The sequence below is a fragment of the Tubulanus polymorphus genome, chromosome 1 (genome assembly GCF_964204645.1).
Source record: "Tubulanus polymorphus chromosome 1, tnTubPoly1.2, whole genome shotgun sequence".
In the NCBI taxonomy this organism is placed as follows: domain Eukaryota; kingdom Metazoa; phylum Nemertea; class Palaeonemertea; order Tubulaniformes; family Tubulanidae; genus Tubulanus; species Tubulanus polymorphus.
The window spans coordinates 5,906,208-5,932,556 of NC_134025.1; the positions used below are offsets into that span (position 1 = coordinate 5,906,208).

General features: G+C 35.1%; 2 protein-coding genes across 2 annotated transcripts in view; one reads left to right on the forward strand and one right to left on the reverse strand.

The window, feature by feature from the left end:
• Positions 1–142: 142 nt before the first annotated feature.
• LOC141900616 (protein unc-79 homolog) lies at positions 143–22,594 on the reverse strand. Its single transcript, XM_074787600.1, has 51 exons — positions 22,519–22,594; positions 22,135–22,206; positions 21,775–21,895; positions 21,135–21,466; positions 20,967–21,056; positions 20,823–20,878; positions 20,423–20,552; positions 19,088–19,152; positions 18,726–18,887; positions 18,300–18,508; positions 17,937–18,126; positions 17,619–17,685; positions 17,496–17,533; positions 16,318–16,421; positions 16,050–16,226; positions 15,834–15,957; positions 15,472–15,762; positions 14,987–15,254; positions 14,708–14,770; positions 14,085–14,200; positions 13,800–13,948; positions 13,541–13,698; positions 13,191–13,372; positions 12,715–12,916; positions 12,290–12,478; positions 11,467–11,580; positions 10,223–10,249; positions 9,305–9,426; positions 8,967–8,999; positions 7,501–7,683; positions 7,222–7,404; positions 6,985–7,129; positions 6,678–6,886; positions 6,208–6,492; positions 5,737–6,073; positions 5,046–5,390; positions 4,759–4,954; positions 4,430–4,660; positions 4,311–4,349; positions 4,109–4,227; positions 3,920–4,005; positions 3,582–3,821; positions 3,403–3,513; positions 3,220–3,324; positions 2,956–3,135; positions 1,929–2,104; positions 1,657–1,846; positions 1,403–1,453; positions 1,183–1,323; positions 1,030–1,107; positions 143–937 (listed from the first exon to the last, which is right to left on the reverse strand). Exons 2-51 carry the CDS (start codon positions 22,154–22,156, stop codon positions 719–721), a joined length of 7,650 nt encoding a protein of 2,549 aa, XP_074643701.1. The 5' UTR covers positions 22,157–22,206; positions 22,519–22,594; the 3' UTR covers positions 143–718.
• A 456-nt stretch (positions 22,595–23,050) lies between these two features.
• The window catches only part of LOC141915528 (regulator of G-protein signaling 7-like), a 59,962-nt gene continuing 56,663 nt past the window's right edge, over positions 23,051–26,349 (forward strand). Inside the window, exons 1-2 of the mRNA XM_074807095.1 lie at positions 23,051–23,179; positions 24,544–24,905. Of these exons, the coding sequence (XP_074663196.1) occupies positions 24,768–24,905 (138 nt within the window). The 5' untranslated portion in view covers positions 23,051–23,179; positions 24,544–24,767. The remainder of the gene's footprint in view (positions 23,180–24,543; positions 24,906–26,349) is intronic.

The following is a 26,349-nucleotide window of genomic DNA, read 5'->3' on the forward strand; positions in this document are numbered from 1 at the left end:
AATGTACTGCTCACACAAAAAATTCCAGAACATAATAAATTCACTCGTTATTTACATTTTGAAAACTATTTTATTATTTGACAAAAAAAACAAGAAAACATGTTGCAGGTTTCAACTAGTGATTAGTCTTGTAGATGTGGCTATTGTTCAAATACCGTAAATAAATAAGTTATGACTAGAAATAATAATTACTCCTTAGAAAATAAAAGTCAGTTAAGAGAAATAACCTAAAAATGACTAGAAATATGAAATTTTAATTGATAGAGCACCAACTTTTAAAAAATAAAACAGGTTGGCCACAGTTGAATGAGATATTGATTAACCCATTATACAGCAGACAGAACCGTATTAAAACAATCTTCAGGGCACCAGAATATCTGTTTATTCTAAGTGATAGTTCATTGTATCCAGTATAAAACTAAATTGTCTAAGTTGTGAAGTTTGTTATATCAAATAAGTCTTATATCCAAGTGTGCTATAACAAGGTTTGGTACTCTAATATAGTATACAGAACAACTATATACAAACAATCTACGCAGTTGTTTAACAGAGATTCAGAGTCCATACTTTTAAGAAAGTATCGATTAATTATTGTCAACAATGAATAGGGGTACATAAGGAAATACATGTACATAAACATTAGTTTCAATAGATAAAACTTGTATTTCTACTCGACATTGAAGACATCATTCATCTATTTTGATATGTATCATATAGTCTAAACAGTGTAAAATTGGATAGCTGCAGATGACTGCACCTCAATTTGACCCAATTTAAACTGAAGTCGTTTTAACCATTTCAGTAGCATTGTATGAGAATTGCTATCTTTTGACTCTTTCGGTGGTTCCCAGTTCTGGCAGGTTTGAAGTCGTACTTGTAGATGTCCCGGAAGCTGACTGTGATATGTGAATAGTATTGGAGTCCAAAGAGCGAACAACTGCAAGCCAATAAAACAAATTTCAGTCACTTCCATTTACTAACTGCAGGTCATATGGTTGATAAAAAGATACATATATATGTATATATTACCTTTGCCAACACTGTCGAGTTACATTCTTGTAGAGCTTCCATTAGACTAAGAAAGTGTAAATTCACCATCTCGGCCAACTGGAAAAAAGATTTCTCATTTTACTGATTTGTGCAGTGAACACTGCGAGATACCGATATAAAAAGTTTACCAACCACTTTTGAGTGTGATAATAACTGAAGCACACCAGGAGTAACTCGTCCCCAGAAATCCATTATTGTGTTGCTAACCATTGCGGTCGACTCGTCAACACCAGGCTGTTCCTGAGCAGCTGACTCACAATACATCGTCCACAACTAAATCAAAAACACTCATAAATCGCAACCATAATTCAGTAGCTAGAGGTACATCAGAGAGATGTTCAGCTCTATTTACCTGACATAGTATGAAGGCATGAAACAGTGATGACATGTGTAATACCGATTCCTGAAATAAATGCATATGCTTACAGAAATTAAATCACAATATTCTACACCAATATAAAATCCCTTCATATTACCAAGCCAATTCTATCACTAATTAAACTATGCTCTCCAGGGATGCCATGCCTGCCTGGGCTATACCCGTAGTTGGCTAAACTGAAGTTATCAACATTTTTAAGCTCAACTCATATGTGAAACTAGATATACCTTCGACTTTTCAGCAAAACCAGTCATAATCACCATGACATGATCTGAGATATGTTGACTAGCCTCTAATGGTATTGGTTGACATGTGATTGAAGCACTTTGATGTGTTACTGCAGTGTGGGTCAAAGAACCAAGCAATATCCAGGACAATAACCTTATATGACCAACGCATTCTATGAATTCTTTAGGTCTATAAGTAAAAATACACTCATTCAGAATATAAAGCCTTATGAACTTCTGATCAAAGTCACGAGATGTGCCTAAATATTTACCCTTGTTGCATGGCTGATGGCGGATGATATAACCATGGTAAATACCGATTCACCGCTCTATAGTCACACCTGTTTCTTTTTGTAATACCCAGGGCTACAAACTGAGCTATTGCGGATTTTAATTGACTTCCAAGCGTATCTTCGTTCAGGTTCTGAGAACCACCTTTCATATTACTCTACAAATCAAGGTGAAATTACCTATAGATTTCATATAAGTTACTATTCTACCCTTTCTGTGAAAATACAATTAACCTCACCCAACTCGAACAAACTGAGCAGATAAAAGCAGTCCGAGTAAAGAATAAGAAAATATGTTAGGAAGTCACAGAAATTGTTTAATTTTTGCCAGAGTTCGACAAATTGGGAGTCTACATGTCTAAGTTAGGCGAGGTTTACTGTACAACTTTGATACATGGATAGCACGAAAGCATTGTTATCATAAGTGTTGCTATCTAATACCTTGATTTGTAGCATCTTGGAGAAATCAGACTGACTTACTCCAAGTTAGTATTAACTACCTCCAAAATGCTTGAGTAAATATTGTGTGCAATGTTAGATGTTACAAAGCAATTAACATGATATATTACAGTAGTTGTAGGCCAACTCATCATTACATGCTAGGCCTATTAAACAATTGCGCATAAGCCGTGACAACCATATTTAAGTTCTTTTAGGCATGCAATGAATTCTTCGAATTAGATCTAAGCTAAGATTCAGGTGACAATAAACAAGCCTTTTTTCATATCACTCATGTTCATGACGTTTATGTTCATGTAAGAAATTGCATTTTACTGTTACCATGCATAAATGCTTGTTCCTAATTGTTGGACATTTATACCGTAGCATTTATAATTAAGAGTGATGATGGTGGCAGTGCAAGTGATCAACACGCTTCGATACTGATGCCTGATGCACATGCGGTGTGATCATACTTTTTAAGCTAAGTATCTTTGGTTGCCGAGCAGAAATATTAACCCTCTTACCTCCAGAGTCCCTGTAAAAATGCAGGGAACATCTGGGAACTAACCTTTACCCTGTTAATTGTGTGTAAATCGGCTATAAATTCGACTAAAACTGTCAAATGTTGTCGCATACACTCCGCAGCATTGGTACTCATCAGATTATGAGTTTGAGGATTGAAGTAGTTGTTTAGTCCTTCAACTATATTCGTCGGCCCAATAGTTCCACCAGCATCAATACACACAAACTGAAATACAAGCAGGTTTTATATATTTGGTAGCTAATTAACAATACAATTGCCCAACAGAAGAAATGTTATGATTTCCCTTACCTGCACCAACATTAGAAGATTTTCATCGGGCAAAATTGATTTGAATTTCAATGCACTAACCAACTCATATATAACGCAGCGAGTTAGCAACAACTTATCTCTCTCCTACAAATTCATAAGAAATATGATCGTTGATGAAAATCTGTGATTGCTGATGAATGTATAAGATAAAAATAGCTTTACCTTAGAAAAAGCTCCATTGCACAGAGAACAGAGGTCAAACAATTGCTGTAACTTGAATGTACAATTCTGGATCACGAAAGTCAGTATCTTCGAAAACGGCTCGAGAATACCCTGCAAAAATACAGTATAAGTTTATGACAAATTATGCTAATATAATTCATGATTAATTCAACACTTACCTTGACTGTTTGCAATCCTGGGATACGGAATACTGAAATCATGATCTTCATCAAGTGACTTGTCTCGCAAGGATTTGGTAAGACAATAACTAATTTACGGAAGAACGCATCAAAATGTGTTAGTATCGTTTGCCACTGGGGATTAGGTGTTTCTAGTGTTATGCAGTCCATGTAACTAGCCAAATTTTCTAGTAGCAACATAATATTATCAGCGGGCAAGTTTTTCCTGTTGTTCAACCCCTGAAAGTATAACACAGATGAAGTACTGATTTTCAACTTGATATGACTCGACGAGGTACATGCTATATACCAGCATACACGATGACTTCCATACTAACCTCAAGCAGAAGAAGAAGTGGAGCATATGCATTCAATTCGGTGAAATCAACCAGAGCACTAGCTATTGTTTTGAAAAATTCAGGTTCTACAATACAAAACAGGATGCGGGAATATAGTATTTCATCAATTCAAACAGTTCTCTAAGAATTTCGATAAGACAATGGACAGCTAGACAGAGATATACATACCATCACATTTACTCTGGAATAACTGAACAAACAGGCCATTAGGAGTCAGCTGGTGCAGTGTACATCGGAGGAATTGCCTGGCTACACTCACTGAATTACCCGGTATAATCAAACTGTTGCTAATAAATCAGATAAAATTCAAACGAATTAGAAATGATCAAGTTTCAAGGTTCTTACAAAACAACGTATTTCATTCGCTTACCATTCAGCTTGCCAAGAGTATGGACTACTCGAAGATATTCTACAAAAGAATGAGAAATGTTCATTAGATATTGAAGCACGACTATTCATCTGTCGGTACAGCATTTGAATGAAAATCACCTGCTGACAGCCTGTAACATTTCCAGCAATAACGGAGTAGCAAGAGCCGGTTCTCTGTGAATATATGTCGCCAAACAAACGATTGAATTGCTGATCACTTCATCATCATAAGTTTCTAATACAGCATGACATTCTGGGCAACGTTCCATGATTACATTGTCCGCAAATTTAGCTGTTGCTTTCTTCGCCGGTGCTTGTTGATTTTTAACTAGGTCAGCTTTTCGGTTTCTCCTGAGAAAGGCAGAAAAGGCAAAAGCACAAGACTTGAAAGAGAATTCATACTCAAAAAGTTCATATTCACATATTTCATCGAGGCAACGAATACAAACCTCGATTTTTTACCAGTCACCGAAGTTCCAGCAGGACTAGATTCACCAGAAGGAGGACCAGTGTTTGCAAGCTCGGGAATCAACTTTTGTAATTCTACAGTTGTGAGACCAGTTTTACGTGATTTTCGCTGTCTAAAATTTGGTTTCAAATGTGGACTGGTTCCTGGACTAGGAATAGGACTATCATCAACCTCACCTGCAGCATCATTGAGATGTTTAATAAAATATTTACAAGTGATAATAGTTAGCCATTCAAGCCATATATCTAGTTAATGAATTTTCCTTACTTTCTGCCTGCGCTTTATCGACATTTGGATTCAATAATAGACGATCAGATGGACTATCAGAGGCAGTAGTATATGTCTGATCACTGTCTGGTTTACTTTCTCTACCGGTCATGGATTCTGCTGAACTTTCCACCGCTTTCTCATCCACTTCACTCTTGGAGTCTTTACAGATTTGCTCAGATGCTTCAGGGATATCTTTCGGAACCGATGATCTTGAAACTGACGATCGATTATCATCAGTCAGTTCTTCTTGAGCATCATAATAAACCGATGATTCTCGCTTGGCACGATCGCACTCAAATTCCTCGATTTGTTGAGCCATTTTCTCATCAACTTCCGCTGGTTCTAAAATTGAAATAAACAACATTCAATAAGCACATACATTGCCAATGTTTTTCTAAAAGAACTTCTATTTCTCAATATTATAAATCTTTAGTTGAAGAACAGTAAAAGCAAGCAGATATTCTAAAAAGAATTATTACTGGATTAAAGCCGTCAACGAAGGATTGAAAGCATAAACTAATGAGTAAGATGAAAGTACGTTTATCTATTGGCCGCTATATTCAACGTAAGTGGTGTATAAGCAGGCTGCGTGTAAGCATCCAGTAAAACAGTAAAAACTGTCTATCACACCACAAACATGATACTTTACTGATTGAATGTTTAGGTGTGTTGTTATAACTCTGAGTACCATTTTCTACGTTTTGAGCCAGTTCATGAGGTTCAATCATGGAATGAGGTCGTTGTACACTGCGGAATATCGGACTCTCCGGACCGTGATTAGGATTCAGAGGCAGGTCATCTTTCAGTCTCATTTTTACAGATTGAATGATATGATCAGATGCTGGCCGTTGATGTTTATGAAGATCTCGTCTCAGCGGCACTCGCGGAGGTGTTGGAGATGCTGGTTCTTGCTCACTAGATTCCCGACTACTTGGATCGAGATCTGAACTCAAACGATTATGAGCTTTTTCTTCTCTCCTTCCTTTATCCATGATGTGCTCCTCAAAACATTGTTGCAGAGTTTTCTGTGAAGGCAATTCACATATTTGATTATACTTAACATACGAATTGACAATAATACATAATATGAAACTTTATTCATTACACATTAGAATATGTTAATTAATACCTAAAACAGAAATGATTTGTTCAGACATACCGCGATTTGCTGTTCCTTATCTTGAGTATCTGATTCAGTATTGTCATCAGGTTCAATATCTATGACTGTACTGTTGTCTTCCTTCTTGAAATTACTATCAACCATACTTTCGGGCTTCATTTCATCAATAGGTGACTCCATCTTGATCAAATCAATCTCTTCAGGCTCATCCTTTAAGTTTTTTGGAGCATGTCCATTTTGAAGACTGGTTTCCTGTGGCAGGCTATAATCTGGTAATCTACGTGGAGGTCTTTGACGTGTGACTTTCTTCTTCACAGAGCTGGCCTGAGATTGAAGATTGATTGAACTAAGTACGAAACCCTCATCTATATTTCAATATAGTTTAAATTACCCTAAACTGGATAAAGTAGTCTACCCTATCATAAATGAAAGAGCTTCAAGGGGTAACATATTTGCGGTGAATTGGGGCAATAGGAAAAGTGATGATGTTTTTTTCAATATGATCTTACTTTAATACTCGGTGGAGAAGAATCATTATCAGTATCGGCTGATTGTTTACTAGCCGCCTGTAATTTCATGTATTGTACACTATGCGAAGGTGATGAAACATTAATAGTCACAGCATCTGTTGATGATAGTTGAGAATCAGTCGGACTTTGCGGAGGGGTCTCGGTCTCTTGAATATTTTCCAGGTCACCAACTGATACATTGCTTGTGTCTATAAAATGAAGAATAGCTCGAGCACATTTTTCTCGAAATATAAGACTGCCCGATTCCACCATTGGCCATCAATGCACATCACTGTAAAGAGCTTACCTCTGTTGCGTGGTATGATAGGGCTAGATGGACCGAAAGCATCATCATGTCTGCGACATCGATGATGCTGAGCATCGATTGTATTCATTACGATACGAATGAGAGTATGAATGCATGTAGACAGCGGAGGCTGGTTATACTGATACTAAAAATCAAATATACAAAACCAGTCTTATCATTATTGTTACAAGAACGAACCATTTTCAATGCACAAAAATCTGTGATATAATGACATACCTTATAAAGTGAAACCAGTAAGGTTGACAGCCAGGTTAAACGAGTATGGGGTTCTAGTAACCACAGCGTGTAGTTCGGTGGCTGATAGTCTGTAGCATATCTTTGAGGTGATGCAGCATATTGGAGTAAAGCTAAACAAAATGGCAGTATATTATTGCCAACTGTGAAATTACGATCCAACACCTGCGAAAATAGCATGATAAAATACAATGGCAATGATGATTTTAAGTGTGGTTGAGTATCATTAGATATAACATTATCAATATAACAATGACTTACACTTGGTAGTCCAGATAGGAAAGCATTGAATACTGTAGAACACCGAAGTTTAAACGGTGGAACGCTAAATGCCTTTTCTGTCTGATTGTATCCAAGCAACACATTTAAATGTCTGATAACAATGCTCTGTGCTTTATTCGATTGTCGTTCATCACTCACAGAGGAAGCTTCGCAAGCCATGAACTAAAAAAATAAAGTCGATACAACTATCACCATCATCCATTTTCATTCTTGTAAAACATCCTGAAAAACCTTTAACCGTCATTGGCAGAGTCTATATTTTTGAATAGCCAGGAGGAAAGGACCAGAGAACAATCCCAAAATTAAGAAGATAAAAATTGGATAACACAGCAACATGGCTGTTGGTTGATATTTGGAACGAAGTCTAGAAGTAAAACTACCCAATAATGTTAATATGATAGTCCAGAATTATGTGAAAATGTTAGATACTGAGATTGATTATATGGTATATGTTATTAAAGAGAAATAGATAAGCAAAGTTAATGAAACATGGCAGAGAGAACAGCTTATGAGAGAGAATTCCATATCAGTTTTTCCCAAACATCTTCAAACACCTCAGTGTGAATGGAAAACTGAATGGAAAGTAGGCAAGCCAGATTCAGAAACTATTGCATGCACAAAACACACATGATCGAAAGATCTAAACTGATACTAAGTCTCAGATTTCCTGAACCTCTTCAATTATAAGGCAGAAGATAAATCCTAAGTTAAGTTAGGATCTGAAATTTCATAGGATATATTAGTAAAACGATCACACTTGTTAAGATATGATTTTGATGAAGTATTTGCATCACCACACAAGCTTGAACTGAGAAGTATGAATTAATAGCATAGAAAATGAGATTGCGTCACAAGAAACATTGACTAAGCTATAACTCTTAAGAGAATGAAAGATTATCTGTCAACTAATCCATATCATTCTTTCATCAGCTAAGAATATCATCTGCATTAAGTGTTAATGATTGCATTGCATGAACGTACTTGTGTGTAAATATTCATACAAATGAAATAATATTCAAAGACTGATTTCAGCAACTTTTTGTGCACATGTAGTCAGAACTGATGAAATATTGCGTGTATGGTTTTATAGAATATGTAGAAGAGGATTTCACCCTACACTTCAAACTCAACTTACTTTCATTTCAAGTTGATTAAGTAAAGCATAAGAAGTTGAGGTTTTTATTACAGAGATTGTATATTGATAGTCGTACAATTAGTAAACCTTTGCTCAGATTTCATACCACTATTTTTTCCAACCTCTACAAGACAATTTGTGGTTTCTGGCTGTTTTGGCATAAATGTAAGTTACAGATGCCATGAATCACAAATTAGAAAAGGCTAGATTAAAGCTAAGATGCATTGTTGCAGCTTAACCACTGCGAAAGATATGCATATTACAGCATGCACAATAATCCAGCATATCATATACTTTTTACTGAGCTCACCTCTTCTTCAGTATTGCGATTATGTGACATAAACTGTAAAAAAGTGAACAAACCTATCGTTCAAAATAAACATGAATTTTGTGGAAATATGCACTGAATTCCATGTCTTGGTACATTTATCATGTAACAGTGGAAACACAAATAAAACTAATCTAATGGTACAATCAGCTCAATGAGAATGATTTAATATATTTGAAGCAAATCAAATGGCATTTTCTACGACCACCAGTACATGTGAAAAATGAAACAAACATTCAAAACATCAATGTGTACCTAGATGTAAGGTACAGTGATGATAACAAGTGAATTTGAGATCATGCAATAAAATGCCAAATTACCTTCATCAGTAATGTGACGAGTTGATGAACAGTTTCCCTGTCAATTCCTTCTAAGTCCATAGCACGTTGTAACAATGCGGCAAAGTTACTTTCCTCATCGGTGAATTCACGTAAATGTCCACCTGAAAAAAATCATACATAGAAAGAAAACAGTCAAGATGTTGACTTACAAAATGTAAATGAGCAGATCTTCACCAGATAGCTACAACGTTTAGACACAGTGAGAGACAATTCACTCAATGAAGATATATTGTGTTAAACCATGATCCTTCATCACAGATCTAACACTGATTCTGGGCTGTGAGTAACTTGTACAAAAATCTAGTTTTTTCCATTTAATGCACTGTGGTATACTTTTGCTTAATATGTATGATTGAAAAAACAATTATTCTTGTTTATCTGCATGCTATACATTGAAATGTATCACCATCAATCCATGCTGATACATGCACAGTAATGAATAGATGTGAGAGAGTTGAGAAATATCAAGTACAAATGGGTTCAGATATAAATCCAACTCAACTAAATATAAAATGTATTTACAGGCTGGATGCATAATTATAGTAAGTCAAACGAGTGTGCATGCCTTCATTTTATGAATATATGTGCATTGCCTGTCCTGGAGACTCCTGAAGTTCAAAAACCTCATATGAAAGAAACCTGTTAAGATTATGACATTATTCATTCCATAGATATCACACAGTTTCTACTATGGTTAATCATGAATCAATAAATCAAGATGTTTGAAGGAATATATATGGGATCTAGGAACGGGGTAAGATTTATTGAAAGGAATCACTCAACATTCATGGGACTGTTTCGTGCGATCGAGTCACTGGAATTGATGAACACTCTTAAATCTCAGCGTTATTCTCTATGAGAACAACCCTCCCATATGTTGTATATCAATAACCTTACCTTTCTTCTTTGCCGGAGTCGTGGACTCTTTTTCCGTATTAAAATTAAAAGTTTTGCAGAAATTAAGTGAATGCGTATGGCCAGCATTAAGAGAAAGATGTTGAGAGGTTAGACAGGATAGACATGTATAATTATTATAGTCAATAAGAGATAGACAGAGTGGCTTTCAATTTTAACACCTAACAATATCAATGAAAGTTCAAGTTTCCATACTCTTAATAAAATTTCGAGACCACATTTCGAGTCAAAGCCATGTGTTCATTGATACTGTCGATGTTAAAAGCTATCATTGTTTTTAATGAGTTTCATTGTCATCCTTTTGTGATTTATGATGAGCATTTGATTGAAGCATAAATATATTTGTGACATGTGACAAGTTAAGGTCTTTATGAACACTGAAGAAATACATGTACGTATTAAATGTTTAATATTAACTCTATTAATTAAGCTGTCATGCTATGTTCTACAAAAGAATTCTGTGGTCACATGTAATATATATATACCGCTATAAATATATGGTGAAGAAAATGTTAGTAGTATCAGAAGAAGAGTTTCATTTGTTATTTGGAACTGAGAAGAAAAACTAATATATCTATACACTAGTTAATGTGAAATAAGTCAAAATGGGATTATCAAAATATTGCTATTCATATTACAATAATAATGAAACACAAGCCTAATACTATTTGACACATAGATTCCATTAAATATCAAGTTAACATGAATCATTTACATCAAAATCTAAAATTCCTAAAGCTTGAAAATAAAGTACATGTAATGGTGCACATCTGTAACGTAACGATCCATCTACATGTGTTTAGAATGCGAAACAAATTCATCACGAATTTCTGGACTAATCAGTAAGATCTTGCGATACATCGCTTAAGAATAAGTTACAGTTTTGACCCTGTGAATTCGTACAAGTGTTCCCAATATTTTCGTATTTCAAATGCCTATTGGAAGGTTGTTTACTTGCTGGACCTGGATTGACTTGCCTCTATTAATAGGAATAACGAGCTTACTGGGTTTTGTGATAGAAAAGGGAGAATTTTTCTTTTGGTGATAAGGAAGTTTATCTTCAAGATTGGATGTAGTAAATCATAGCGGAAGGTTTGCTAGTAGAAGATTTTGTTAGTCTGGTATTCAAGTAGAAAGCTCCATCGAAAGCTATAATCGAGGATCGGCCCATTTCATTAGAAAATAAGAAAATAATCATGAAATGTTTAAACAGCTGAAACACTCACCAGGAAACATGTAATTGCCGAACATTCCCATTCCAAATTTAAACGATGACTGACGTCTTCGACTCAGATTAAACTGTGGAGCTGACTGTTGGCGAATATATGACTTTTCTTTCTCTGGACAATAATATAACACAATGTTTGTTTATATGTGTGCAAGAACCAATAGTAGATCGGCCTTGATGAACATACAGGTGAAAATGTAGATAATATACTTAAGTGATTAGTATCTCGCGACATTCCTCAACCTGTTAACTGCGGAACATGAGACATTTTTGCATGAATAATTTTGTTGAATTTAACCACGTCATTGTAATCAATGCAGCAGTCAGAGCCAGACTTCCAACAACTTTTTGTTTTTAGAATAGCAGACAATCGTTTAATACAGAAGTATTTACAGTTAACAGGTTAAATAGTATATATATATATATATATATAATACATACGAGTATAAATATACACATGATATATGTTTAACCTTCCCCAAAATGCTTTAACATGCATATGTATTTATGAATGAATGAGGTAGGGAATCTTTTTTGAAACATCTGTGTTTTACTATGAAAATACCATCAATCACTATCTATTGAAGCAGAGGTTTTTCGAAGAATTGTGGACTTAGACAACCGAAACTATACTTTATACTAAACCAACTATACTTTATAATCTACTAGATTCCAGTGTCCAAAGTATTGTGATAAATCTTATCAATCATACAGATATCAGTAATTTTTTTGCTGTAAAGCAAACATTTATGTAAATGAATTCAATTGATGCAAGGCGGTGATCATATAATATTATGCAGGATATAGTACAGGATGCCTACCTCTAGTAACCGGAGAAACAGTAGTCTTGGCAACCAGATGAAGCGGTACGGAGCATGCGCGTCGATACGGAGGCTTACCCATAATACTTTCACAAACAGATCTTACACTATCCGTACGAGCTAGTGCAAACCTTGCTCGGTTTAGTTTTCGCAGGAAATGTTCGCTGTCTCTGTTACTGCTCACAAGATCTGAAGAATATCACAAATAGAGACTAATGTGCATACACTGTACATAAGATAACCTTTGAGAAGTGCTTCCAAATGTATCAAAAGCTTGGCTGAATATATCATGATTAGTAGTTCTATCCACAACAAGTACTAGTTCAGCAAGTGGCCCAAAAAAATTATTTCAATTAATTCATATATTCAAGAGGTTAGGTGAGAGAAATTAGTAGATCATCTTGCCTATGCTCTTATTTACTTACCAGTGGGATAAGCTATATCCCCATTGCTTTCTAAGTCCAGTTGAGCCTCTAGAGATAACGTGTCAAATCGATTCAAGAAGAACTCCCACGTAAGTATACGTTCATTCTTCAACAATGTGAACAATTCATACATACGCTGCAGAATCATACATCTATCCTGAATAACTGAGTCGAACTGATATTCTAAACACATACACATACACTGTAACAAAATAGAACAATATAAAGTAATGTATGACCTGAATTGCAAGCCCAAAAACCAGTATGAAAATATGTATGTAATTCATTGACAAGTGAGTAAGACCTGACTAACCTAAGAACTAAGAACCATGGACGTATAAACAAGATAAACTAGCTTTGCACCATTTTGATATGTTTAGCTGATGGATGCTGCTATGCTTTAAGTTCATATCAAATTTCAGTTAGTATTAACTTTATTCAATTGTAATAGTTTATACGTCCATGTAAGAACTAACCTTAAGTGATTGTGATTTTATAGTCTCTAAGTAAAGCATTGTTCTCTGAGCAACTGCAGCATTGATATCATCCAATGAACCGACCAGATAGCAAAAGGCATGAGCAAGAGCCGTCAGAATTGGTTGGTTGTTCTTGATTGTCTTAGCATCCAACAATCGAGCCAAAACTGTGACTTTCTCAACTGAAAAGGAGTTAAAATTTGTTTACCATATCATTAAATTAGAAATTACCAATGTCCTTCCAATCCTAAAATGAATCATTTATAATAATTGGCCTTATCAAAATACTGAATATCTAGTTTCTAATGACTTCTTCCAAAAATACACAAATTCTTGCTTCTACACATTACCTGCAGCATATCGAAGTTTCCAATCTTCACTTGTGAAATCATTTTCTACTAGTTTCCAGAAAACATCTGAACCAGATGGTAAAGTTAAACAGTGCAGTAACAATGGAACAGCCACTGCAGCTATGTGAGACAAATCCGCTCCCAATAACTTCCATAGGCTAAAAAGATTAGTCAAAATTTGATGAATGATCTAAAAGCTACCTATACCACAAACAGGAACAAGGAGAAACACAAAGATCTTCATGATTTTCCAACTTACTTGGGTATTAGCATCTTGCGAAGGCAGTAACATACAAATTCTTCATTATCTTTGGCTGCATAATTTAAACATTCAGCATGTAGACAAAGTAACTTCAGCGATGTCAACAGATGAAATATGGCATCTTTGTCTTTTTGATCACACAGTTCCTACAACAGTACATAAATTGTATCAATATTTATGGATGATATAAAATCTTGGCTTTTTTAGTTCCCACTATTTCAAACACTTGTATAACGATGCTATGCAGATACCAAAGTACTGAAAAAATATGTAATACCAAACCTTCAGTAATGCATGAATAAGTTGAAGATGAGAAGGTAGTTGATCTAGAATGAAATTTGGAGGTTCCTCCACCTCTTCCTCCTCTTCTTCCTCATTTTCCTCCTTTTCAGTTTGACCTTATTAATAAATAAGATTTTGATAGTTTAATGCACGCAATCAGCTAAATAACTTGTATATCATATATTACTTGTGATACACATATATGTAATTCGATCTACTGGGTACTTCTCTGTTACTCAATCACTGAAAATAATACTTAGAAGCTTTGTGTATCAAATATTCCTTGAAATTTACTTATCATCTACCTAAGAACAGCTTACATTAACCATAGTTACATCTATTGGCACATGTAGATAAAATACATGTGCACTTCACATTGTTGCGCATGCCTTTTAACAATGAAGATTAACATAAAAAATGACTACTACAAAGATATGATATGTCAACTTTCCTCATACAGTAACCATATATACTTGATATGCTGCGTCATATGGTGCATATATATTTAAAACTTATGTGCATCAACATGTATATACCAAAAGTTTTCCCAGTATGGTAGAAATGTTGGGGGGCTCATGCTTTACAGTGTACCAATGTATATGTACCTAACATAGATTACTTACAGGGTGTAATTGGTATGGCTCTGTTATGAGATTGGGAAGAATGTTTTAATTTTTCCCTGTCACCTACATCAGGAGAAAATCATTCAAATGCATGATTGTGAAATAAATGAATTTGATAACCCAAAAAACAAGTCAATTAGAAATAAACAGAAGTTCGAGAGATCTCTAAATGAATTTTGAGAATCAATTTCAAGACTGCAAGATGGAGATGTAAAACTTAGATATCAATGTATGCAGTCACACAAATTAAAATGATTTATTTACCATTACTAGGCTGACCTTTTGTAATATCATCAACTTTCGGAAGCTCTTTCTCTGGAAGTTTTACAGCATCTCTTGGCGCGATGAATTCAACTGCTTGGCAACAAAGTTGTAAGAATAGCGCACATGATTGGCAGAATTCACACTCATTGGCTTTATCGGCATCTTTCTCACACAAATGTTTGCCCTCCCACGGTGCCTCCATCATTTTTGTCAATAGTAGCATGATATCTTTAGATGTCTCATGGAAGATACTTTGATGACGAGGGGCTTCTTGTATTTCTGCCTGTATTGAAAACACCAGACAATTAATGCTTACAAAGCAGACACTACACGAAAATATGGCTGCCTCATTAAATCTGCCTATGACATCAAAGGTCAATTTGATGATGTCATAAGGCAATTTAATGATTCCTATCATCTTTTCTGTAAGGACTGTCCCTAATTTTCAGAATTTAAAGATGCTTATGTTCAACTGATCAATAATTGATGAATCATCTCACCTGTTTGAGAGATACATCTAACATGTAGATAAAACACTTCAAATTCAGCTCAGATTCCTTCTCATAACTATCCACAGTGGGAAGTGGAGCCTGCGGTTTATCTGGTGTCAAAGGTGATATGATATCTTCAGGTTTTGCTGTTGCTGGGGATAACATAGACGGAGGAGGTAAAGGTGGTTGTAAAGTTCCTGGTTCTGCCGGCTTTTGTAGATCGATCAATGATTGTACTCCCATTCTAAATGTACGCACCATCATTTGTAATGGTACTATTATATCTAATGAAGACAGGATCTGAAATTTGTTCCAAAAAAAATAGTTAATGAGCATAAAAATTATGAATAATGTGAAGAATTTAAACATACCTGTAGCCAGAGTAATGATTGTTCCTGGACAGAAGCAGTAGTTTCATCAAATCTTTCTGATATGAATTGATACATTTTCTCTACTGAGAATGGCAATGGACACATATCGGTGTCAAACATTTTACTGAAAAATAAACATTTCACCCTGGTATATTCACCTAATTACAGGAAGAAAACACTGCAGACAATCATGACTATTTGATTTAAATGATATACCTCAATAAAACTTTCAGCTCTGGCAATTCATCCTCTGGGATTTCAGTTCGTATCGCTTCCAGCCAATATGGCATAACATAATCCCAGACATTAAACGTCACTATGTCATACGGAATCAAACAAAATAACCTATTCAAGCCTTCTTTTATTTGACTAGTGCGACTTGACAGTGTATCCCTAAAATAAGAAAGATTTATATAAGTAAGTTAAAAAGCTCCATCAAATCTCATACTTGTTTTTAGTGTTTTTGCCAATTCAATGAACTTACCAATGACCTCCAACCCTGGCATATTCTACTGGATGAGGCAATAAACATGATAAAATAACCTCCAAATAATTCTTCGATACATCTTGCAACCAATTGTAAATATACTAAAGAAAAGATAATATCCCAATTCATCATAATCTAACGAAGAAAGTATTCACATTCATTGAAATTACTTTTTGCAATCATTTGAATTAAAATTATAAGAAAGTTGAAGGCAAAGTATCCACAGGCGTAACAAAGTAATAGCCAGCAGCCAATATGGAAGGATACATAACGTTACTTCAAAGCAATACAAAAGACAAAATATTACAATTGAATAAAGTTAATTCGATATGAACTTAAATTGGATATGAACTTAAAGCATAGCAGCATCCATCAGCTAAACATATCAAAATGGTGCAAAGCTTGTTTAGTGTTGATGAAATTAATGACAAAAGTCGTAATATACCAGTACATATATCTAACCAGCACAACTGGAGATTGTACACATGCACTGTGAACTATACGTGCATCCAACATATTGATGAAATGAATTGTTGGAAGCACATCCATTGATGTTTAGCAGGCGATTTATGGTGGCTGTGCAAAAAACAGTGAAGCACAAGTGGGTAACAGCTAATTACCACACAGACTTACATGTATTTTTGTCAGGAGTATGGCCTGAATACATAAGAACAAATAAATTCAGGATAGGGTTTCGTGCTTGAATACTAGAGACAGTGATTTTCATGAAATAAAATGGAAAAAAAACTAAAATCTGCATAAATACATACATACATACGTACATACGTATGTATATACGCATATAGGTATAAATAATGAAGGTTAAAATGATTGTAAGGTCTACACAGAATCAAAATACACTACTGATGTCTATATGCCTATTCATAAAATATATAAATAAAAACAAAAGAATAGCCTTTTTCGGTTTATATAACTGATGGAGTTTTATCATACTAGGTCAAATCATCTCATGCAAAAAGGGCATCAAATATCCTTAATCTATGTTAATATTTTTCTAAAAATAAAATGATAGTCAATAATAGGTATTCTGAGTAGTTTTAATGATGGATATGTTTTTGACATCTATATACTCAAATTATCACATGCATGAAGGCATAATATTCCTTCAGTATTTAGATAATTTTTAATAAAATATTTGTAATAAGATATTTCACCTCTGGTTTAAGTCTTTCCAGTGCATTCCCAACATTATCTGAAAAGAAAAAGGATATATACTTAAATATACCATTTTAATCATTAGCTGGAAATGGATTTATTCCAGCATGTACTGCATTTACCATCAGGAAGGTAAGCTGTAGCATCAAACCATTGAAACAACATTGCCAATAATCGTCCCAATATCTCCTACAAAAACAATGATAACCATTCTTATGGATGCTGAATGAAAGTTACAATATCTTCCGTAAAACTGATAGATACAGCTTATCAACAGAGACAGCTTATCAACAACCAGATCTGTCTGATCACTAGAAACACTGTTTTTGACCACTATAAGCCACGCTTACACCCGACGTTATTTAGGATGTCCATAATTCAGTCTGTTCCATTTTAGAACAGACAAACTAACGATCTTTTGAACGTAGATCTAGACTTACCACTGGAATATCATCAGTGATTTTGCACAATTCGACTAATAACCAGACTCCGTAACGACTCATCAATTTCTGTTCATCATCCTCTTCATTCTCTGGCTCTTCCTCTTCTTCGAAGTGATGTTGTGATATATGTTCTTCTCCCATCTCGACAACTCGTTTCTCCTCCAGCGGTTGAGCTTCTTTCAGTAGACTAGCAAAGACAGAAAAATTATATCAACTTAGAACTTCCGAGTAATGTAACAGAAAAACATTAGTGAGGATCCATCCGAGAAATCTTAAGTGCAATTAAAGATTTCATGTATATTTCAACACTTGGCCTGATAATGAAAACTGAATTATTGTCCTTTACTGTAAAACCTTTACCTTACAATACCTTCCACTAAGTAACTCTGCATTTCAGGTTCACAATCCCAAACTTGTGGTATAGTCTTTTGGATGACATGTTTACAGTTGTCTTTGTGCTTTGACAAATGACAAGCTTCGCAGTAACGGATAGGTTTATTACCATTAAAACTTGCACAATCTATGCTAAAACAAGTGCACACTGCTGTCTTTTCCTTATTTTTACAATTCTATGAAAATGGAAAGAAAGATGACAAACTATGAACTCAAACCTAAATCGTATCAGCGACAAAGCTATCAAAGGCCATCAAGACATACAAAACTTTGCAACTTAAAATTCTTTCATAACTAATGAATTTGTGAGAATTTGAGATTCATAGAAATCTTTGTATATATATATTTATATCAGTAAAAACTGATTGATGCCAAGGCCTCTGATGATTTTACCTTATTCTCACAAATAAGAGACATAGTGTCCATCGGTTGAAGGACATCGGCAAGTAGTTCAGGATGATTTCGGCGTCTCAAAGTATCAACACAATTCACACACAGGTAGAGTGGAGGTGGTTTATCAGATAAGTCAATAGCTAGTGCGGGATCCATACACATCTGTGCAAAATGACAATAGTTTGTAACGAACATACAGTAACTCCAACTATCAATTCATCTTGTCAACATCAAATCCAGACATTTCTCAGTTAATTTTTATCTACTGAACAAAGTCGAGTGATCTTTTATCCAGATTTCTCAGAAATTGGATGAATTTCATAGATCCCCGACGGTAGTTTCTACTTATATGAGATAATCACCTTTACAGCGATACTGTTACCAGCATTAGTGCATTCAGCTCTTTGGCACGTTATTGGCTTCCACGCTGAAATACAGGTTCAAAATAAGTCATGGAAGAAATAATGAGGAATGTAGAATTAATGCATGGTAGAATATGTATGTGAGGAATTTTTTCGATTAGTCATTACATGATTCCCAGTGCCCTTGCAGGTATAACATCTGATACCCCTGAGTTGTATTTCATACATCTATTTCACTTAAATATACATTCGGTAAAATGTTGCACTTAAACACTGAGACATGCAAACAAAAAACATGAATCCAACAAATTCTCTGCCTTCCACTGAAGCAGAGTAGCTTGCAAAAGACTTTTTGCAATATCCTTAGTCTTGTTACCCTTAAAATGATGGTATTAAATGTCAACTTATCTGGCCTAAATATGTATTGTGAAATGTTTCAGGTATGTACACTGGTATGTAAATAATAAGTAAGCAATTCTACACTGAATCTACACCAGGCAGTAACTACTGTTAATTTGTCTAAATTGTCTAAATTAGTTTATTGAAATGAGAACACTGACATGTTTTATCTACCACATTCATGTGACGACTTCTTCGGAATCTATCCAGTGGTTTACTGCATCAACCATTGGATACATTCCCTGTTGAAAAATGCATGTTCAGGAAACTACCCCATTTATGTGTATAGTGAATGAAGCAAAATAAAAGAATCTGATTGACAAGTGATTGATGTTTAATGTTTGTTACAATGTTTCTGCTTACCAGTAAATCGGAATCGTCCTGGAAGATTATAGGTATTGAGACAGAAAAAATATATAATACATCCATGTATATATGTGACAGTCAAGACAATACGAGAACATTTGAAGCAAGAATTTTCCATGCGCGCAAAAAATCCAACAGAGAATCTTTCAGATGATAAGTACCCACAAATAACTCAACGACCACTTCCTTTTATGGAGTGGCTTGTTCCTTTCTAGAAGGGTATACAGCGGATTCTCTGATGAATCTTTAAGAAATGACTATAAGCAGATGATGGTCTATAGATTGATAGAAGGAGGATATGCTTTTGCTAATGATAATATTAAGATGTATAAATGTTTTATAAACAGTATTCATAGGATTTTTACACAACTGTAATTAATCATCAAAGAAAGCAGTTAGATGCAGTCAAATATCAGCAAAAATATATACATCAAGAGGATCTATTTTTGCTATCAGAAATTTATAATACCCAGGTAAAATTTGATCAATATTTCTTAACAAAAACAGTGCATCCAACTGCATCTTTTGATGGAAATAATTCTATCGAAACAAATTTATTTCCTTATTTACCGGAATATTTGTGATGAGTACCACGACGATCGGCTATAGCAGGGTTTAATTGCGGCCAGTAATAGAGCAGCAGATTGGCAGCCGGAGCACGAGATTGCGGAGGACCATACGCAATTACCATCAATAAATCCTGTTAATTAATATACACTTATCAAACTCCATAATAGATATCAACTGCCTCAATAAATCCCCATACCGATATATAACAACTAGCGACTTCAACTATTTACTTAAAATACAAAGGAAAATTGATAATTCATTTTACATCACTGGTTAATCAATTAGTATTGTCATAGAGGATTTTGTGAAGGCAACCAATTTTCAGACAATTTTCAAAGACATGAATAAATTTAGACACGTATAGCCTATATGATAACAGAATTGAAATGAATGATCTTACCTTAGCAATATCTTTCTTTAAACTCATCAGACATTCAATCAGTTTCGAGTGATACTCTACAAGACCATCAAACGAAATTTTCATTAACAAGTCACTGATTCTCCCAGTAAAAACATAGGGACACAAAAATAAGTATCAACTTACCTTTATTTTCGACGTACTGAAACACCATCATGATAATAGCCGCACATGATTCACAAGCATAAGTGGAATTTGATTGAAGTTCTGAACAACCTGAACGAAAAGATATGTTTGTCAATCCAGGAACATTCATTCAAAACGAAACACATCGCATGTCAGACTTGTACTTACCAAGCGTCATGGGAAGAAGATTTGAGTAGAGAAGATCTATTGTGTCTTTGTGTAAGCAAGCCGGAAATGTAGCTAATGTAGAAGCCACAGTATACGGAAGTGAATCGAGTAGATCATACTCTAAGAACGGAACTAAACAGCCGATAACATTCAGAACAGCTTCCCCAAGTGCAGTTTGTCCGTACTGAACCATCGGAACTGTATCAATTATATTCACTACGCATTGATACAGACCGGCGTAATTGAGATTCGGGAACACCGATAATCGAACACTGTCCCGTTGTCTCGGACCAGAACTTTCAACAGGAAAACATGGCACATCTTTCAGTACGCTACAAATCAAAATTAAACAGAAATTCAGATTCTGTCTCTTAATATCCTTCAAATGAAATTGACACTATTTTCCTAATATTTAATCACCGATAGGCACAGCCAGTTTAATTACATACAGTAAAGGAACTTTATTCATCTTTAAAAAATCAAAGTGACTCGATCTTTAAACACTTGATCTCTTCCATATTATTTGAATCAATAAAGGACCCATAGTTGTGATATGTTGGAGTTTGGCCTACAGAGTTATTGGATCCATAAGAGACCTATCATATGCCAGAAAAAAACTAATAAAAAATAAAGATATTACCTCATTAACGTCTGTGAGAAGAATTTCAGAGTATTCGCAATATCTACTCCTGATGGCAGCGGAGTTATATTGTTGATAGTGCGGTAGTGATAGTCCTTTAAATTCCGTAACTTAGCATTGACTGAAACAAGTAAAAAGCTCCAAATCTAAATCCAATAATAAATCTAATGATGGAATTATTGATTGGAATAATTACATAGACCTAGATTCAAAATTCATAGGCCCTATTCGAAACTATTTGAACAAAATTAAAATGAAGACAATTTGCAATTCCTGATCATTTTCCGATTAGGCCTTTTATATAATATATATGTATCAATAATACTAATATTGCAGAATGAATTAAACACAAAAACTTACATGTTGCAGCTCTTGTTGCCATGGTTTTTATTTATTTACTCAGATAGCGACAATCCAAAATTGTTCCACTGCCTAAATAAAACAAAAAATATTCTAAACAATAAATCAACACCACAAGTCCTTTCAGATATTGGCCTAAAAATTTGTCTGAAAAGATTGAATACATAAAGCGTCAAAATCTAGCGGAAAAAGATAAATGACTATTCAATAACATATATTTTCAACAACTATGAATTCCCATGCTTGGCCTTACAGCCTACTCGATCAGAACGACTATTCACACAGAACATTCAGGCCCATTCAGAGAATTTCTAGGGCGCCTACCATCACAATCGCACTGGAAATAATTGCTTATTGTTTTAACGAAAACCCCATGCACATTACCTTCAGAAACGGCACCGAAAAATGCGACTAGATTAGAGAAATTCATCAAAATACGATGACAATTCTCTTGCTGGTCTGTCCGCCATTTTGTTCATCATATGCCGCATCCTCGGATGCTGATTGGCTGTATCCATAATCAAAACACACGCACGTGCTATAATGTTGTCATAATTTATGTGATTTTTAATCCTCTTCATTTTGCCAGTTTTTAGATTATGGCTTTTTATATAAAGAAAAAGATTTTCCCATGAATTCAAACAGCATCGTGAATCATAAAGATTTAACGTGAAAACACAAGCTTTCGACTGGACTGATCACTGTAAAAATTACTTACATTCTTAGCAAATGGTATATTAATCGAATAAAATACAACTGTAAAATTCATCCGAACTAAAATTTCTAAAGCATCTCTTAGTGTTAATGATCTTTACCCGGCGTTTTAGCCAAAAACGAATGTTTAATGATGAATGTATTGGCTTGGCCTATTAACTAATCAGCATCCCGTTAGGTAGCAGCAGCTGACGGGCTACAGAATCAATATGGCGAGCCTAGATGCTGGATACATTTATTTCTCTTCTGTGGAAAATAACACTTGTTAACGTGTCTGATCGACAAAACGATGGATTTAACATCTTTATCGGGTATTTAGGCTTGCTCTGAGGTAAAAAGTAGCTTTATTTTGACTTTGTAGCTTTAGTGATGCTAGGAATAAAGGCTAAAATTATCCGACCCCGTGAGCGATAGCGAATTTTCACGTATCTTAGGCACCTTGTAATTGTTGGTGTTCTTTCTTACTTCTAGAGGCAATTATCAGACAAGTTTTAGATAATTTGGGTTGACCAAATGTTATAAATGTTTAAGTGGATAAGCCTAAATTTAATGATATTTGACAGATTGGATCTGACTGACTTACATAATCACTTCATCTCATCTGTCAGTGTCATGATTAATTGTCAAATGATTCTGGTCCATCAAAAAAATCATTTTCAGCGATTTTTTTCTATGTTATGTTTTTGAATTGAGCTTGCTCTATGTAGCTCTTATTGGTAAATCTTAAAAGTGACTGCATATAAATTACTTAAAGTCCAACCAGTTCTAACTTATCCAACATTCAACATTTTAACACCCTTCCATTACTCACCCCTCTGTTTTAAGTGTTGGGCCTTCAGCTTCAGTTCAATAGTTGGTTAGATTAGTTAGAGTGCCTATTAAATCTATGTCACAAAACAGGCAAAAAGAATAGGACTATGCAAGGTTTATTTAAACTATGGGCACATTGTTTATTTTGCACCAATCAACCCTATTTCTTATTACCCCCTATACTGTGTCCCTAGAGGGGACATTAGGCTATTTGATATTTGGTCTATACCTGTTGAACTGGGACTTAAGCCAAAGTATTTTCTAGCCTAATAATATATTGGTTGTAATATATATTTCCCAGTGTTGATGAAGATCGAAAGTAGGGTGAATATTGAATCATGGACACTAAAATGAAAACTAAATTCATTTTATGATTGAATCAAATATTTCTAGGCCTGTTCATTTATCTTTTCCTCGTCCCTTCAATCCACCGTATCATAGGTCTTTTCATCTACATCCGTTAAATTAGATAATCATAATATCTAATTTTAAATGACTGCTCACACTGGCTTCCCTATAGTGTATGACTTCTAAAAAGATAGAATTTTGGATCCTTTGATGTGGCGGCAGTTTTCTATGATCAATTAGTTTGAAAATGGTATTCCATTACATTTAGTATGCAGAACAGTGCATAATTCATAATGTGTCCATTTGTTGACTGTATAAATAGTAGATAATAGTACTGGATACACGTATTCAATACAATCCTTATTTGATGACATAAATATTCACACGAGTTTAATTAGCAATCAAAGATATCAGAAAATATATTTTCTGCTCTCCGAGGCCTACTGGGAAAGAAGGGTAGTCTTCCGAGAGGTTCATAGGCCTATGTGAAACAATTTAGATACTGATGATTTAAGTTCAATGTTTTGCTTTTTACAGGAAAAAACAAAGACAATACTTTAACGCATTGGATTTCTAACAATGAGGACGATACTGTTTTAAATCATAAACTAGAGTTTTTGGATATATCATTAGTGCGTGTGTGAATGTGAGAGAGGCAGGCGCTTACTCTCCTCGAGAATTTGACAGACAAGCTTTTTAAAGATGAGGGCTAACGGTTTATATGTATATAGTTATTAAGCGGTTTCGAGGTTGTGTTTAGTATGGTTGTGGATTATTCCGTCATGGCTCATCGATATAGCAAGAAGAACGAGGGAACAGGCGGCCCCAGCAACACCGATTCGACTAAAAGCAACGGACACAAAGACGAAGAAAATGCCAACATCGTCGTCTTAAAAAAGGTAAACGTTAGATTCAAATTCCGAAGTCCACTAGCGATAAGAATTTGCTGAACTGGCTGTGGTAGAGAGAGCATTATTTATACCATAAAATCACATTTCCATTCACCCGCAATTGGCCCGTTGTTAGTTTTGATTCATTTTCATCTTGTATTATATGTAACAATTTTCTAATGTGTGGATATAGCATTTCTTCTATTTTTTGTTAAAACACACCATAAACCCCTACTAGGGTAGCCCGGCTAGTCACGTAACTGCTTGATTACAATCTTGACCAATATTGATCGGGTTCTCCATCCAAATACTTTTTGTTACAAAAAAGCTGCTGGTCTTTCTCTTCCCACCACTGCTGTGAGAAAGGTATTCTTCAAAATCAAGACGAATGCAGATTTACGGTGGTTTAAATCTGAAGTCCATAGTTGTTACATTCATAATGAAGTCGAATTGTGGGCACCAAATCCTAAAATTGAAGTAATCTTTACTGGTAGACTGATGTGAGCTCACTTTTCGAAGTGGATAAGTGAACTCATAATTGGAATGTGTAATTCAAAGATTTTCAGGTTTATTTCTATTGATTGACCCTGTTATTTATTTGATTGGTAGATTCTTTAAATTTCTTATGATTTAGTGCCCCTTACAAACCCACCACACCTGCCGGGAGCGCAACAGCGGGTTTGATTTTGAAATCGGAAATCGAAGTACAGATATAGTTGTGTGATCAGCGGTCAAATTTACAGAATTTATTGTTTAATTCGCATTAGTACATAATTGGAAATTTTGGTAACCACATCAGAGAAATGAAAACATTTTCATATCTCTGATGAAAAGGTTTAGTCAAAACCTCGAAACGTAAGACTGAAATCATCAATTGCGGATTCGCTTATCCACTTTAAAGCGATCCTTTATTTCAAGTGCGATTTTATTTTCGAAAAACGAATTCGGGTAAGATTTCATTTTGCACGTCGGGCCTGTCTACAGACGCGCACTTACACCGCACAGGCGCGGCGTATAAGCGACGATGCGACAGTCTGAAATTGTTCCTCCGAGAGATTCAGCGAAATGCTTTCCGCTTTTCCGTGGCTATCGTATAGCCTTGTCAATATTTCAAATTATTCATGAGTGACAGAGATTTGTTGAGTGCCGTATCATATTACCGAAGGCGACTCGGAAGATTAGCACAAAGTTATGCCATCGAGAACGCGTCGGTGTAAGCCATCTCCGTCCGACCGATGTTTGAAACGCGACGTTGTCACCGTTGATTTTCTTGCGTCGGAAGATTAGTGTCCCGTATCTGGTGTAGAAGACGAATCGTTCTATACACCGGTTCATGGCGCGGCGGCGGCGGCGGCGTGCATGCGTGCCACAGGAAATTACTCCGAATCGCAGAAAAATTGATTATGAAATGATGGTATGTCTATTGATTCGAGTCAGTGATTTTCCCGAGAGA